General features: G+C 45.6%; 1 protein-coding gene across 1 annotated transcript in view; it reads left to right on the top strand.

The window, feature by feature from the left end:
* il1rapl1b (interleukin 1 receptor accessory protein-like 1b) overlaps positions 1-15,000 on the top strand; it is a 595,103-nt gene that overhangs the window by 371,824 nt on the left and 208,279 nt on the right. Inside the window, exon 8 of the mRNA XM_063212610.1 lies at positions 4,736-4,810. Coding sequence (XP_063068680.1) covers positions 4,736-4,810 — 75 coding nt within the window. The remainder of the gene's footprint in view (positions 1-4,735; positions 4,811-15,000) is intronic.

Below are 15,000 nucleotides of genomic sequence, written 5' to 3'. Positions count from 1 at the left end.
CTCACTTGCTTCCTTGGTGTTCAGAGTGTTTTTTTTTCTCCGGCCCTAGACAATATAGCAGTAGGCGAGCGGCACAGGGGTGCATTTCTGGAAAGCGTAGCTGCTAACTATGTTAGCTACTTTGTTGTTTGCAATGCAATTTCCCATTGGTAACTACCCAAGTTGCTAACTGGCTCACAACTATGCTTTCGGGAAATGCACCCCAGATCTGTAGATCAGTGAATCCCAACCACTATGGGAGCATGTGAGCACACTGCAGGGGCTATGTGTGGAAATGTATTAATAATAACACATGTGTGGAGAATAGTCTCATTGGTATGGAAGAAGAGACCTAGAGCATAAGTGAAGGGGTATGACAAAAACGGTTGTCATGGTATGACAAAAACATTAACGTAAGACAAAAGAAAAGATTGAGAAACACATCTCTAGACCCTGTAGAGGCAGCATGGAACTGAAGACAGTGAGAAAAGTCATAGGCCTACGGTAGATTTGTCAAAGCTGTCTTTGTCAGGATGCCGTTACAGAGGCACTAGCTAGAATCCTCTGGGCGTCTCTGGAAGCAGAAGACGAAAATAATAACAACACTGACTTGAAAATGCAGTAATGCTTGTCATCTATTTATCAGACATAGCGACAGACTAGAAGGCCAGACATTGTATCTTCTTTGTAAGCCACTTTGTATAACATTGTCTGCTAAATGTAATGAAATGTAGATATAATGTGGAGACAGATTGTGAGCCATATGTATGGCAATAATGTCAAAGTTAGGAAGAAATTCAATAGTTTGGATGCAGTGTTACCAATTTTGTCAAATTCAGTGGAATAGCTGGCTCTTTCAGGGTGACCTTGAGTGCGGTTGATTTCATATCCGTTCATATGCGCCCCTCGGAGACCTCCCCAAACATCCAGTAATGGCGGCCTTGTAGTTTGCCATGGAAACTCATCATGTGTTGGGGACAACTAGATAACCCGGGGGCTTTTTGGCTGACTTCCCTGCTCTTGCTGTACTTACTTATTTTATTTTATTTTTTTCAACAGAGGTCTCTCAAAGGTACAGTTTGAGCTCTCATCAGATTTGCTACAACAGACCATTTCTTTCATGCCCCTAGGGAAGTGCAACTGAGAAGAACTGTGGGAGAGAATATTTTCACCCTCCATCTTTCCACCGCGTCTTCTTATCTCTTTCCACTCTTTCTGTGGCGATTGACTCTCTCTCTCTCTCTCTCTCTCTCTCTCTCTCTCTCTCTCTCTCTCTCTCTCTCTCTCTCTCTCTCTCTCTCTCTCTCTCTACCTCCCCTTTTGCCTTTAGTTCAAGTCTCTCCCCCTCGAGTGGGTGGACATGCTCATTATGTGCTATTTAAAAAGGAGAGGAACAGTAGGAACGTGAGGGTTTTGCTTATGACGTTATAAAGGAGTGAGCCAATTAAAGGGTCTTGATAATAAGATGGCTCCTAAGTGCCAGTCTTTTGTTATTCTCCCAACTGTGTAATTGAGGCAGGTGTATTCTGTGGGGGCGGGCAGCCGCTGAATGTGGCCTTAAAAGCGAGTTACTCATTGATGGCCTCTCCACTCTTTTTCTATTCTTTTTTTCCTATTTCTTTCCCCTCCCTCTCTCTCTCTCTCTCTCTCTCTTTCTCTCTCTCTCTCTCTCTCTCTCTCTCTCTCTCTCTTTCTCTCTCTCCCTCTCTCTCTCTCTGGCTTTCTCGCTCTCTCCCTCTCTCTCACTCTCACTATACCACACAGTATCTTGTAAAAACCCAAGAATTAATCTCTCATTCTGTAATTTCTTTTTTTCCTCTGGCTCCCTCTCTCTCTGTCATTGTGTCTGTACATGTATATCTGACTGCATGCCTCTGTCTACCTGGCTGCATCTCTCTCTGTGCGGTGACTGCCATGGTAGAGAACCAACATCTGTGATTGCAGGGGGCATTGCATATATTCATCCAATCTGAGGAAAGACATTCGTGACTATACTTTAAGCTTCAAAAGGTCAAGAACATCAGTCCGTCTCAAAATAACTGAAAAAAGTGGTTATTTAAGCTCTTTATTGGCATGTGACAGAGAGAGAGAGAGAGAGAGAGAGAGAGAGAGAGAGAGAGAGAGAGAGAGAGAGAGAGAGAGAGAGTGAGTGAGTGAGTGAGTGAGTGAGTGAGTGAGTGAGTGAGTGAGTGAGTGAGTGAGTGAGTGAGTGAGTGAGTGAGTGAGAGAGAGAGAAAGAAAGAAAGAAAGAAAGAAAGAAAGAAAGAAAGAAAGAAAGAAAGAAAGAAAGAAAGAAAGAAAGAAAGAAAGAAAGAAAGAAAGGAAGAAAGACTAAGAGAAAGGGGTTGAGAGACACTAAGCGTTGAGAGGAAGAGTGGGCTGACAGCTGTGCAGCTTCGTATGAGGCCCTCTTTACAGCAGGAAAATTGTCGGGCCTTCTAGAGCCTTGTTTCCGCTAATCCAGGTCACCTTAGCACATTAAAGCACCTTCAATCCCTTTGTCATTTCATGCAAATGTTCGCTCAGGTTCATGTAGTCTTCATGTACATTTAATGCGTGAAAGGTCTTCCCTTGTGATGTCTCTGTGCCGGCAGAGAGCGTTATTATTTTTTCTTTCTTTCTTTCTTTCTTTCTTTCTTTCTTTCTTTCTTTCTTTCTTTCTTTCTTTCTTTCTTTCTTTCTTTCTTTCTTTCTTTTTCTCTTTCTTTCTTTCAAGGAATGCTTCACCTAATGAGGGTGATCGCATTAACACAGTTGGCTGTACTTAGCGTCCTGAAATATGAATGTTGGATTGAGCCACAAACACTCCGCACGGTACCCGTGTACAAGGGAGTACTTCTTAATCAACTGATGCACTCGACTAGAAAATTCCCCTTGTTATACCCTGCTGCGGAGTCTCCTGTATTTCAAACAAAAAGTGCCGTGTTAAGAAAGAAATAAATGTCATTATGAAGGGGGTTGCAGTGTGGAGACAAAAGCTGGAGTGCATTTAAAAAAAAAATGTCTTGCCAAAAATGATGGAGACACAGCTGGTGTTGCCTCCATAATTTTCTTGTGTCTGTGTGGGTCTGACCGCCAGCTTCGACTCAAGTCAGTAAATCCGAGTGATCCTGACAACGGGGGAGCAGTGGCGGCGTGTTAAAATGGCTGTTTCCTGACAGTTGGTAATGGTCCCACAAAGCTCCCTGTCCACTTCCTTCAACAACACACGCATGCGCGCGCACACACACACACACACACACACACACACACACACACACACACACACACACACACACACACACACACACACACACACACACACACACACACACACACACACACACACACACACACACACACACACTTCGACATCCCTGCCTGCCTACCCAGCGTGCACTCTCTATATCTCTATCTCCCTCCCTGCCTTCTGTCTCCCTCCCTGCCTTCTTGCGCCGTCTCCTCTCTCTTGGCCTCTCCAAATAAAGGTTTTGTACAAGTACACAAATGTATTATTTAGAGACACCATTGACGGCAGCCTCGTCCAGCACTGCCCTCCTCTTGTTCCTCTGGCCATTATCGGGAACCCTAACAATTTGGCATCTGGAGTGAGGCATTATCTCGATGAAAAACTCCCAGCACGGCGTGGCGCACAGTGGCAGCTAAAATAGCTTAGCTACGTAGCTTCCTTTAGCACTCTTTAAAAGGACCGTATAAATAAGCCCAAACATCCTCCAGGCTGTGGCACCACAACTGTGCTGTGTTTATTTTATTTTATTTTATTTTTTACACCCCCTTCCCAAACACACACACACACACGGGCACACGCATGCACGCACGCGCGCACGCACACACACACACACACACACACACACACACACACACACACACACACACACACACACACACACACACTCACACGTACACACACACATTCTCACGTACACACACACACGTACACACACACACACACACACACACACACACACACACACACACACACACACACACACACACACACACACACACACACACACACACACACACACACACACACACACACACACACACACACACACACACACCAGCGCCACAGTAAAAAAAAGTAAACAGTAAACAGCATCTGACCTTAATCCACGTTCAGTCTGTGGTGTATTCCTCGCCCTCATCACTGACACAGCGGGTCTCAGAGGTGCTGAAGCCATTAGCCGAACCCAAAACGCTTGTCAACCAAAGTTTTGGAAAGCACATGCAGTATTACTAACTTTCGGGCGACTCTGACTGAATTGTTTTGCGTCCACATATTGCATGTCATCCTGAAACTATATTCTTGCAGCGTAGTCTTGTAAGGTATTATATTAAACATGATTTTCCTTCTTCTACATTTTTCTACAGTTTTTTTATCTGTACCGTAGTAGCTGAGGTACAATTGTCATTTGAGATGAATGATGCAGGCAGCTCGAGAGAGGAGAGGAAAAGAAAAAAAAAGCGGAAAAAAACCCCGAAAGTGACGTGTGTGTGTGTGTGTGTGTGTGTGTGTGTGTGTGTGTGTGTGTGTGTGTGTGTGTGTGTGTGTGTGTGTGTGTGTGTGTGTGTGTGTGTGTGTGTGTGTGTGTGTGTGTGTGTGCGCGCACGCATACGTGCGTGTGTGCGTGCGTGTGTGCATGCGTGCGTGCGTGTCTGCATGGGTGCGTGTGTTTTGCTCTTCCTGCCGTGAAATGTATGCATGAAGCCCCAAATGTTATTCATGTACCCCTCTTTTGTTGTCTTTTCACAGCCCCGCTGACAGACAAGCCACCCAAGATCCTCTTCCCCTCCGAGAACAAAATAAGCACCCTGGAAACGCAAATAGGTAAGGAGCAACCAGATCCTTCTCCTCTCTTCACCTGGCTGGCATGCAGTATGCAGATGGGGCTTCCCATCAAACAAGAAAACAAACCCAACGCAGCTATGGGGCTGCCAAGGGAGCGCTGCTTAGCTTAGCCCCCGGAATAAAGCCCTTGAGTTATCGTCAGAAAAGCTCTCGAGTGGTGGTGGTCTCTCCCTCCAGTTGGTGGGGAGGGGGGAGAGAGAGATGCATGAGTTATCACAGAGGGCTTGCTATGCCCTCGGATGTTTTGACGTGTGCAGTCACAGTGGAGGTGGATCCTCATGTAGTGTTTGTAGCGGTATGTGTCGGGGTTTGAGTGGAGGGACTCTCGTGTCTACAAGGAATGAGATGGAGAAGGATGGTGGGCGGTGTTGGGTACAATGGCCTAACACACACACACAGAGGCACACAGACACTCAGACACAGACACAAACACACACACACACACACACACACACACACACACACACACACACACACACACACACACACACACACACACACACACACACACACACACACACACACACACACACACACACACACACACACACACACATGCACGCACGCACGCACGCACGCACACACACACACACACACACACATACATACTCTGAATGGTAAACAGAATCCATCCACACAACACCTTCAGATGGACAATGAGCATAGAGATAGCCCAGGTCTTGCTTGGTTTATAAGATAATGGAGTAAGATTGCTACCTTTGAAGTTGAGAAAAGGGTGTTTTTTTTTCTTCATCTACGTAAGTCTGGCCCTCAAGATATGTACCACACATTACTCACAGATTCAAGTCGTTCAGCATGAAAAATGTGTGTGTGTGTCTGTGTGTGTGCGTGTGCACATGTGTGTGCATGTGTGCGCGTGCCTGCGTGTTTGCAATTTTTTTGTTCCTGGATGACTAAGGTGTTTCATAACTTGGGAGATTGGTGGAGATTTGTACTGTTTACCCGCATGTTGAAATGGCTATGAAGTCAGACTTCGTCGCATTGCATCAAATTTGTCAGACTATGGTAGAAAATCACACTGCGATGTCTCTGCCACAGTTCGGTACATTGCTTTGGCAATATAACTAGACTATCGTCAAACATGGAGCTTGTGGAAAGAAAAATAGACCTATTTATACCTTTTGGATTGCTCTGGGTTTTTTCTTTTCAGAAAAAAGATAACTGATACTTAAACCTTGGGATTATAATAGTTATAAAATGAAGTGCCTTTGAATTACATAGTGGCATAACCTTGATTTTATGTGTGATGTGCTTTATTGTGTGCTGAGAATCAAAGTGCAATAAGAAGTAGCAGGTGATGATGCCCAGAGAGATACTTTTTGAAAGAAAGAAAGTGTTTACTTTATGAAGAGTTGGCCTCTCACTGTTGGCCTTGCGTGGTGAGGCACACACATTCATTTTGAAGCCATAAGCAAAGGTTTATGAGAAATGTAGCCAAGCATCACTGCTTCCCTCTGTTGACTCTCTCTCTTTTCTTCTGCTCTCATCTCCTGTACTCTGCTCTGCACTCCTATCCCCTCTCTCCTCTCCTCTCCTCCCCTCTTCTCTGCTCTCCTCTGTTCTCTTCTATATCCCCTCTCTCCTCCTCTCCTCTCCTCTCCCCACCTCTCCTCTCCTCTGCCCCCTCTCCTCTCATCTCCTCTCCCCTCCCCCCCTCCTTTCCTCTCCTCTTTCCTCCTCTCATCTCCTCTCCTATCCCCTCTCGCTTCCTCTCCTCTCCTCCTCTCCTCTCCTCCCCTCTCCTCTCCTCTCCTCTGCTCTGCTCTCCTCTCCTCCCCTCTCCTCTCCTCTCCTCCCCTCTCCTCGGTACCCGCCGTTCTCATATTCATAATATATGTGCCAGGCTGCTTGAAGCCGCAGATGTACTATACAAGTCTCTGTCACACACTTTCAAACATCGGGGAAGTGACGGCCCCATGTTGCGCAAGCACATGCACACGCACACACTCACACACACGCTCGCACACACACACAGACACACAGACACACAGACACATACACACACACACACACACACAGACACACACACACACACACACACACACACACACACACACACACACACACACACACACACACACACACACACACACACACACACACACAAACACACTTACACTCACATATTCAGGCCATCAACCATCTTTTTTTTTCTTCCTTCTTCTTTTCTGCCACCGTCTTCAATGTCTCCTACCTTCATATTCCGCCTTTCATTTCTTTGCATGGTTGTTAATATTCATTTCCCCATAAAGTGGGGGAAACATAAATGGCTATGTTGACAGTTAATTAAGCGCGCCTCAGATACAGCAAGCGAGGATAAAGTTTGGAAGAGGGTTTCGGGGGGTGGGTGGATGGAGGGGGGGGGGGGGGGGTGTTGGAAGGGAATTGGAGGAGGCATGAGAAGATTCCTACATAAAAAAACATTCTTGAAACAACATCTACCACCCTGCATCTTGTAAAAACCCCAGGCCCAAATTAATATCTCCCATATACTTTTTTTCATCCCTTCTTCTTCTTCCTCTCTCTCTCTCTCTCTCTCTCTCTCTCTCTCTCTCTCTCTCTCTCTCTCTCTCTCTCTCTCTCTCTCTCTCTCTCTCTCTCTCTCCACTCCCCATCTCTCCCCCACTGCGTAACACCTGTATTCCCGGCGTGTTCTACCTAATAGGAGCTTTGGTGTATTCCCACCCTTTCAGTAGTAGCCAGCTGATACCTCCACACTAGACCAGAGAAGTGATTACCTGCCTGGCCTTTTGCAAAGGTCCTGGGGAGCAGAGCGCATCTCTCACCCCATCTCGGAGGATCCCAGCTAATGCCATCCAAGCAAGTTGTTTACTCCACTACTTCCAATAATTAGGAGACCACGGCAACCTTGGTCTGTGAGAGGTACTCAACACGAGGACTAGCGTAGCGTAGGGTAGGGTGGTTATTTACTAATATCACGGCGTGTTTTTAGTCAGTATGTGAACATAATCCTTGACATGTGTGTGGAGATTGTGTGTGTGTGTGTGTGTGTGTGTGTGTGTGTGTGTGTGTGTGTGTGTGTGTGTGTGTGTGTGTGTGTGTGTGTGTGTGTGTGTGTGTGTGTGTGTGTGTGTGTGTGTGTGTGTGTGTGTGTGTGTGTGTGTGTGTGTGTGTGTGTGTGTGTGTGTGTGTGTGTGTGTGTGTGTGTGTGTGTGTGTGTGTGTGTGTGTGTGTGTGAGTAAGTGTTAAGCCTATTTTGGAGCCTTCTTCTTCAGCAGGAGCTCTATTTCTTTTTTTCTCGTTTTTCTTTGAATCTCCTTTTTTTTCAGTGAGCTTTTGCACCACCGCCGATATGGCTAGTTTAAACCAAAACAACCCAGGGGCAGCAACCATGAAAAATTGCTCGAATACAGCAGCCACAGTCACAAAAGAAGCATCCACTGTATTAGTTCTAGTGTATTAGCGCCATTTGTAATGAATGCTCGTTTTTATAGACACATTTGTAATGGTCTGTGTTGGTTTTTAATGGCCCTCTAAGCTTGTAAGGCATACATATCAACTAGTAAATGAGCCCTGTATACTTGAAGTACACCTGCTCACAACAGGGGTATGTGTTGCGAAATATTCACAGCCTACCTCCAACCGGAAGATAAAAAAACATGGCATACACCATTGTTTCCCAAAGACTGGGTTAGGACCCACATGGGGTTCGTGGAAGATGTTTTAAACTTGAGGAGAAAAGACTAACTGTACAGATATTACAGATATTATTCAGTCAATCAAATAACCCATAATCTTAAATAAATAAAGGAGTATGACTTTTAAAATATGGTTCCCCAGAAAAGAATAGTTTGAGAACCACTGGGATTCAAAACCCGGGAAGATGTGGTACCCTTGTTGAATGTGTCAGATGCAGTAAAATATCTGCAAGTGGCCCACTTTGAAATTCATGGTTCAAAGCCCCAGGTGGCCTCAAGTAAAACATAAAGTTTTGTTTTTATTTCTGTGTGTGTCTGTGACTGTGTATGTTTGCCTTTTTTTGTGAGAACACTTGCACTTGCAAATATATCCCCAACGGTTCAGTTTGGTTGTGTTAGCTTTCTCATTTGCCTCAAAGGCATGGTCAATTTGGCTTGGCCTCAGCTGCGGCTTGGCAACGTGATGAATGACAAGGCTTCAGCGATGTGTCAGGGTTCCCCGGCAGGCTGTATATCCTCTTCCTCGGGTCCAAATCAACTTTATGTGCCTGGAATTCTGCACTGGTCAGGCTCCTTGGCAGCCATAAATCAAAATAATGCCCTGGAAAACTTCGTCAGGTTTTTTATTATTATATATGTATACATTGTCAATTGGCTCTTTATATTATAGGGGCAGCATCCATGCCTAACCGTGTCTATTTTTCCACTTTGCTCATGAAGTGAATATTCTTTGCCAGCACATTTTTTTTGCCATATCTCTTGTTTTTTTACCCGACCTTGCTTCTGAGATTGGGGGTGTGAGGGGGTGATAAATGAGCTCTCAAATTCTAGGTACTTCAGAAGTGCCTCTGCGATTTCCGTTCGACAGTGTAGAACTCCTGGATTCATGATGGTTTGTGCAGCACTTGTCGAGAAGCGCTCTGAGAAACTCAATTTTTATAATATTTGGCTCCCATGCATGTTTTTTTTCCTCACACAGGCTCATCCACTTTGTGAATGGCTCTGACGATATACACAGAGAGGGAGAGGCAGGTTCTTTTTTTATTTTTTTGCATTTCTACAAATCCTGCAAACACAAAAACATCAACATCACAAACCTGTGATTCACCAAACATATGTAAAAAAAAAACATGAACACTGATGGCTGAGATCCCAATAGACAGTAGCCTAGTACACCGCATGATGCTGCTCACAACTGCTGCTCACATGCCTCTACACTCTCCAAGGCTAAGTGGCATGTTCTTATATTTTTTCTGGTTTTCTCTTTCTCTCTCTTTGATTGGATGAAAAGCTGAGGCTAGCTGGCCTGCATGGCAACTGGACTGGGACTCTCTCTCTCTCTCTCTGTCTCTCTCTCTCTCTCTCTCTCTCTCTCTCTCTCTCTCTCTCTCTCTCTCTCTCTCTCGTTGATGTGTGTGGCCAGCCACTGGGACTGCAGCCTAGTCAGCTCAGCACTGTCCATCTGCAGCTTAATCATAAGCAACCATCGGTTCCACACACAAATGCACGCACACACACACTCACACACACGTACGCACACGCACACACACACACGCACGCGCACACACACGCACGCGCACACAGACGCACACGCGCACGCGCACACAGGCACACGCACACGCACACGCACACACACACACACCCCACCGCGGCCGCCTACAGTATGTGATGCCCAGCAGATGTGACCACTCTTGCGGAAATGAATTAGGCCGGTATTATTTCAGCACCGGGTGCCTGTCAGTGCACATGAGGGGCATTAATGACCCTTGCGGGGCCCCTGAAATGGTCAGTGGTGCTCGAAAGAAGGGGGGGTGGACGTGGGACGTGGGATGTGGGCTGTTCCCGCCACCGAAAAAAAGAGGCTAGACTAGACTACCGAGGCCACTTAACTCTAACTCTGCGCCGACCCTCCTCCCTGATGGACTGAAGAGCCTCTGCGTTTACAGAGACAAAGTGGTGTGGAGCAGCAGAGACGAGGAAGCCAATTGGGGGAAGGGGTGGGGGGTGCAAAGGGGTCAGTTGTCCCATGTAGGCTGGCTGAAGCTGTCAGCGGCCCTGAGCACAGAGATGGCCGAGACTGCATTTTGCATCCTCCTTTGTGGAAGGCCAGAGGTGCATTTCTCGAAAGCGTAGTTGTTAGCAGTTAGCGACTACGTTAGTTGCCAATGGGAAATTGCATTGCAACCAACATAGTAGCTAATGTAGTTAGCATTACGTGTTCTATAATGATGTAGTAGTAGTCCCTCCCAGTCTCTGTGCTGTTATACACTGATGACATCTCTGCAATTTATTTCTTACAAATACTTACAAATGTACTATTTACACATTTACTTCTACTTTTACTTTGGCCACCTACATATGCCTTTTGAGTTGTATTCAGTCAGTGGGAAACTGACTTTGTGTTTTGTGTCTTGGTACAAATGGCCGTCGCCTTCCAGTTGTATTAATAATTAGTACTCTTTCGCTCTGTCTTTCTTTCATAGTCTCTGCCTCTGGCCTTCAACATTATTTGTTCTCACACATATACACATAGCCTACGTACTCTTTTGTTGCACAGCCCACGTCTCCTCATCTAGTGTGCTCTTCATTTGTTTTCTCCTTAAGTAAACAAATGCACTCATACGGTACAGTAGCCTACATTTTCTGATTCTGCCTCATGGCACATGCTTCTTCATGCCGCCACCTTTGTCACACATTTCTATCCTTTACAGTCACTTGTGATATTGCCACTCCCCCACAAAGGGTGGGGCTGAAGGGCATCTAATACGGTATCCAAGATTTCCAATATGGTAACCAAGATAAATCTTTACCGTCTCCTCCTAATCTATCGCCTCTGGAGAAATGTGTAAATTGGTGTTATTTTAGCTCTTGAAGAGATGAAGCCCTGCCAGTTTCCATGTGAAAGGCTGACTTGAGCAGTGAAAACAACCAGCAAGTACACTTGGTGGAGGAGGTGGAGGTAAAGTAAGGATGGAGGATGAGGAGTAGGGAAGAAGGAGGAGGGGGAGGAGGGAGTATTGGCTAGAACAAGAGCCTTGTCGCCAGGAGTGGCTTGCTGACAGCAAGGGTCTGAACGAGGCGGGCTTGTACGAAGCAAGTGAGCGTCGCCCGCTGAGCTGTCATTTCGTCATGTGCTAAAGCTAAAGCGAGCCCGTTGAAAATGGCATGCCAAAATACTTCTCAGAACTGAACTGGCCGGTCATTTGTGTGACATTAATGAGGGGGAAAATGACAAGTTTCCCCAAGACAACCTCAACCAAGCTCATTCTACGCACTCCCCAGAGTGCCTTTTCTGTAAGTTCAGCTGAAACATTTTCTAGACACTTTATTCTTTCTCATCTTAAACTCTGTACAGTACCTGTAGAAAAAAAGAAAGGCATATAGGCTCCTGTGGACACAGTGTAGAACTCATTTTAAAATGATGTTGACTTACTACGGTTATTTACTGGTTTTGAGTGTCAGGGGACGTTTCGTGTCACAAAGAAATAGCATTTCCACCATGCAAACTCTTGCCCCATACTCCCTTCAGCCTAAACCCAGCAGTTAGCTTAGCCGGGTTACACTTGGGGGAATGAACGAGCAGATTGCTGTGTAAAATGCTAATATTTAACAGTGCAAAGGTTTGCCATTAATCACTAGATGTCAGGGCTACTTGGCAATGAATGTGAAAGCAACTGCAGGCCTTTGGAATGGAAAAAAATGAAAATGGTGGGAAGTGGTGGGAGAAGGGGGGGGGCATATTTGAGTAAGAGGACAATGAAGTTCTCTGTGTTTAAATGGAATGTTAGCGCCACATTCTGATTCCGGAAGCATGACTAGAATACTGGGAACACTGGGTTGCCAGAACGCTTGCGGCATCTGAGAGAATGGGTTTAGTTGCTACAATGTTCAGGGCAGAGTTGAGAAGTCACTGGCAAGTCACATGGAAGATCATTGATTTTTTTTCCCACCCTTCGTCTCCGACCTGTCAGTTTTTCCTCCCCTCTGCTGTAATTGGAGGATCATAGGCCGTCAAAGGGTTGACACCTCGACCTGTTTTCTTTATCCTCGTCTGCCCTCTGCTTCAGCTCTCTTCGTGCTCGCTCACTCACTCAATGAAGAAATCAAGGATGATGCACACACACACACAAAAAGAAGGAGGCGGCTTTAAATTGAATGCCTTCTGCTTGACCCAAGCGCTAAGCTAGTCATTTTGAGCCCGGTTTGCCGTGCCTTGTTTTCGCTTGTCGTGCCGGGTAAATCAGATAACCTTCTTGGTTGAAATTGAACTCCATATAGGCGGCAAACTAGGGTATTGATTTTGAACATCAGGTTGCTGATGGTTTTCAGCAACCCCAGTGATGCATTGCACGACATCCATCCCCATTCCTTTGATAGTGTGAAAAAGATCAAGGCCGACCGTCTGGCTGGCTGGTTGGCGAAGGCATTTTAAGAGTATGTTTAGCCATGATGATGGATAACAACATATTGGCTCTTCCTCACAACAGCCAAATGCGGAGATCAGGATGCTGTGTACACGTGAGATATGATTCAAAAATAGTCAATGATTTTAAAGGAGGAAGGAAGGAAGCTAAGGAAATATATATGATTCAAAAGTAGTATTTGATGGAAGAGCCATGTGATGTAATGCAAAAGATAACAGGTACAGTGAGTATACATCAGATGTGGGTATGTTCTCCCACACATGATAAGAAATGCCATCATGCTACACACTAGTAATTTGGTAGATTTTGTATTAGGTTTCTCTATGGTAGATTTTTTATTAGATTTCGCTATAGTTCCTCAAAATGCTTTGGTACAAATGAGAGGAGAGCAATATACTACGGCTGGTGATGATGGATAACAACATATTACCTCTTCCTCGCAACAGTCAACAACAGAGATCAGGTTCAAAAATAGTATTTCAGTCTATGATTTGAAAGAAAAAAAGAAGGAAAAGTAGAAAGAGAAGGAAGCAATATGATGATTCAAAGTCATAGTCAATAATGTGAAAGGGGAAGAATGGAAGGAAAAGGCCACTTTCCAAGAGATGCGTACGTATTCCGTATGTGATTGCATGCAAGGCTTGTCCTTGTACTGCTACAGCACAGTCCTCTGGAGGCCATAGAAAACTGTGGATAATGCAGGGTCTAGAGACTGAGATGGCTTGGCTCATCATTTTTCCCTGCCAGTCCCTGCCCATTAATATTACGTATGCACTTTTGTGTGGCGGTGGTATCAGCCGGGTATGCTGTGCGGGTGCAAGTGACGCCGACATCGGCGGCCGGCGTTCGAGCCTGGACGGGGCAGACAAAAGCGGGCTGCTCATGCAGCTGTAAATGTCACGGCAGTCGAGGCGCCCGCCCGCCCGGCTCGAGCCCCCCAGCTCTGCCGGCAACTGCGGAGGATCGATATTACATCATTTCTCTCAATTAGAGCATGTTTATTGTTTGTGTGAAGGGTTGGAGGGATGGGGGGGGGGGGTTGCAGGGTGTGGGGAGGGGATCCCATCTGCATTCACGGCAGCCCACCAGAGAGTTTTGCCCACCGCACAATGACTCCACTGGGAAATCCATCCTTGCACTACATACAGAGGCAACTGTGGACTTGGGGCTAAAAAACAAACAAAATGCGAGAGAATGGAAAGCAGGATAAAGATAAAGAAAATGGCTGAATCGTGGATTATTAACAATAATAAGGGGCTTTACACGATAGCTTGTTTATTTCTCCCCTGAGAAAATAGAAAGAATACAAAAAAAATGTTGCCTCTGGCTCATGCGGCTAGCAACTGCTGTTTTCAACAGCAGTGTCACACGGTCCGTATTGTCACCAAAAAGTCTATTTTTGTTGATGGCTTTGCACGCTGAATACACCCAGCCTGTCTACGTTCGCTGTCATTCATTTGTCACTGTGAGCTCCAAGATGTCAGCAGTCCTGTACTTATCCCTCAGAGTCCCCGTGACCTTGAAGGAGGCTCCTGCGGAGAGCGCGGCTGACACCCACACTCAAGCCAGTGTCCATCGCGCAAATGACCCCAATAAGTCAATTTACCAAATGCAATTTGGGATTTCAAGTTTGGTGATTATTTTCTAAACCTGTTCCTAGTGCATTGTAAGGTCCCTCCCTGCTGCGACAATCCTGTCTCGACTTCATAAAAGTACCTCTGATCAGGTTTCCATTGACTGGGAGGGGTTGATGGTCTTACGAAAATGGATTACTTGTTGATTTGTACTCTTCATTTTTCAGCTAGTGCTATGAAATTACAGTGGTATACAGGAGGTATATCGAAATCAAATCACAGCTTTTTTCCCTGCCTGAGATTCCCCAGTCTTCACAAGTCAATTCAAATGTGTTTTTCCAGATGCTATTACTTTTCCATCAAATAAGTTTCTGCGTGTGTGCAGGGGAACAAAAGAGACATGCATGTCCACTTGTCTGTAGTAATGCTGTTATGCTACATATTAACTTGCCTGTCTTCTGCAGTGGGAGGAAGGGACATTTATGGTGCTG

The sequence above is a fragment of the Engraulis encrasicolus genome, chromosome 12, assembly GCF_034702125.1.
Source record: "Engraulis encrasicolus isolate BLACKSEA-1 chromosome 12, IST_EnEncr_1.0, whole genome shotgun sequence".
NCBI lineage: Eukaryota > Metazoa > Chordata > Actinopteri > Clupeiformes > Engraulidae > Engraulis > Engraulis encrasicolus.
Note: the sequence above shows the minus strand (reverse complement) of the source record. Positions and strands in the feature narration are given on the sequence as shown.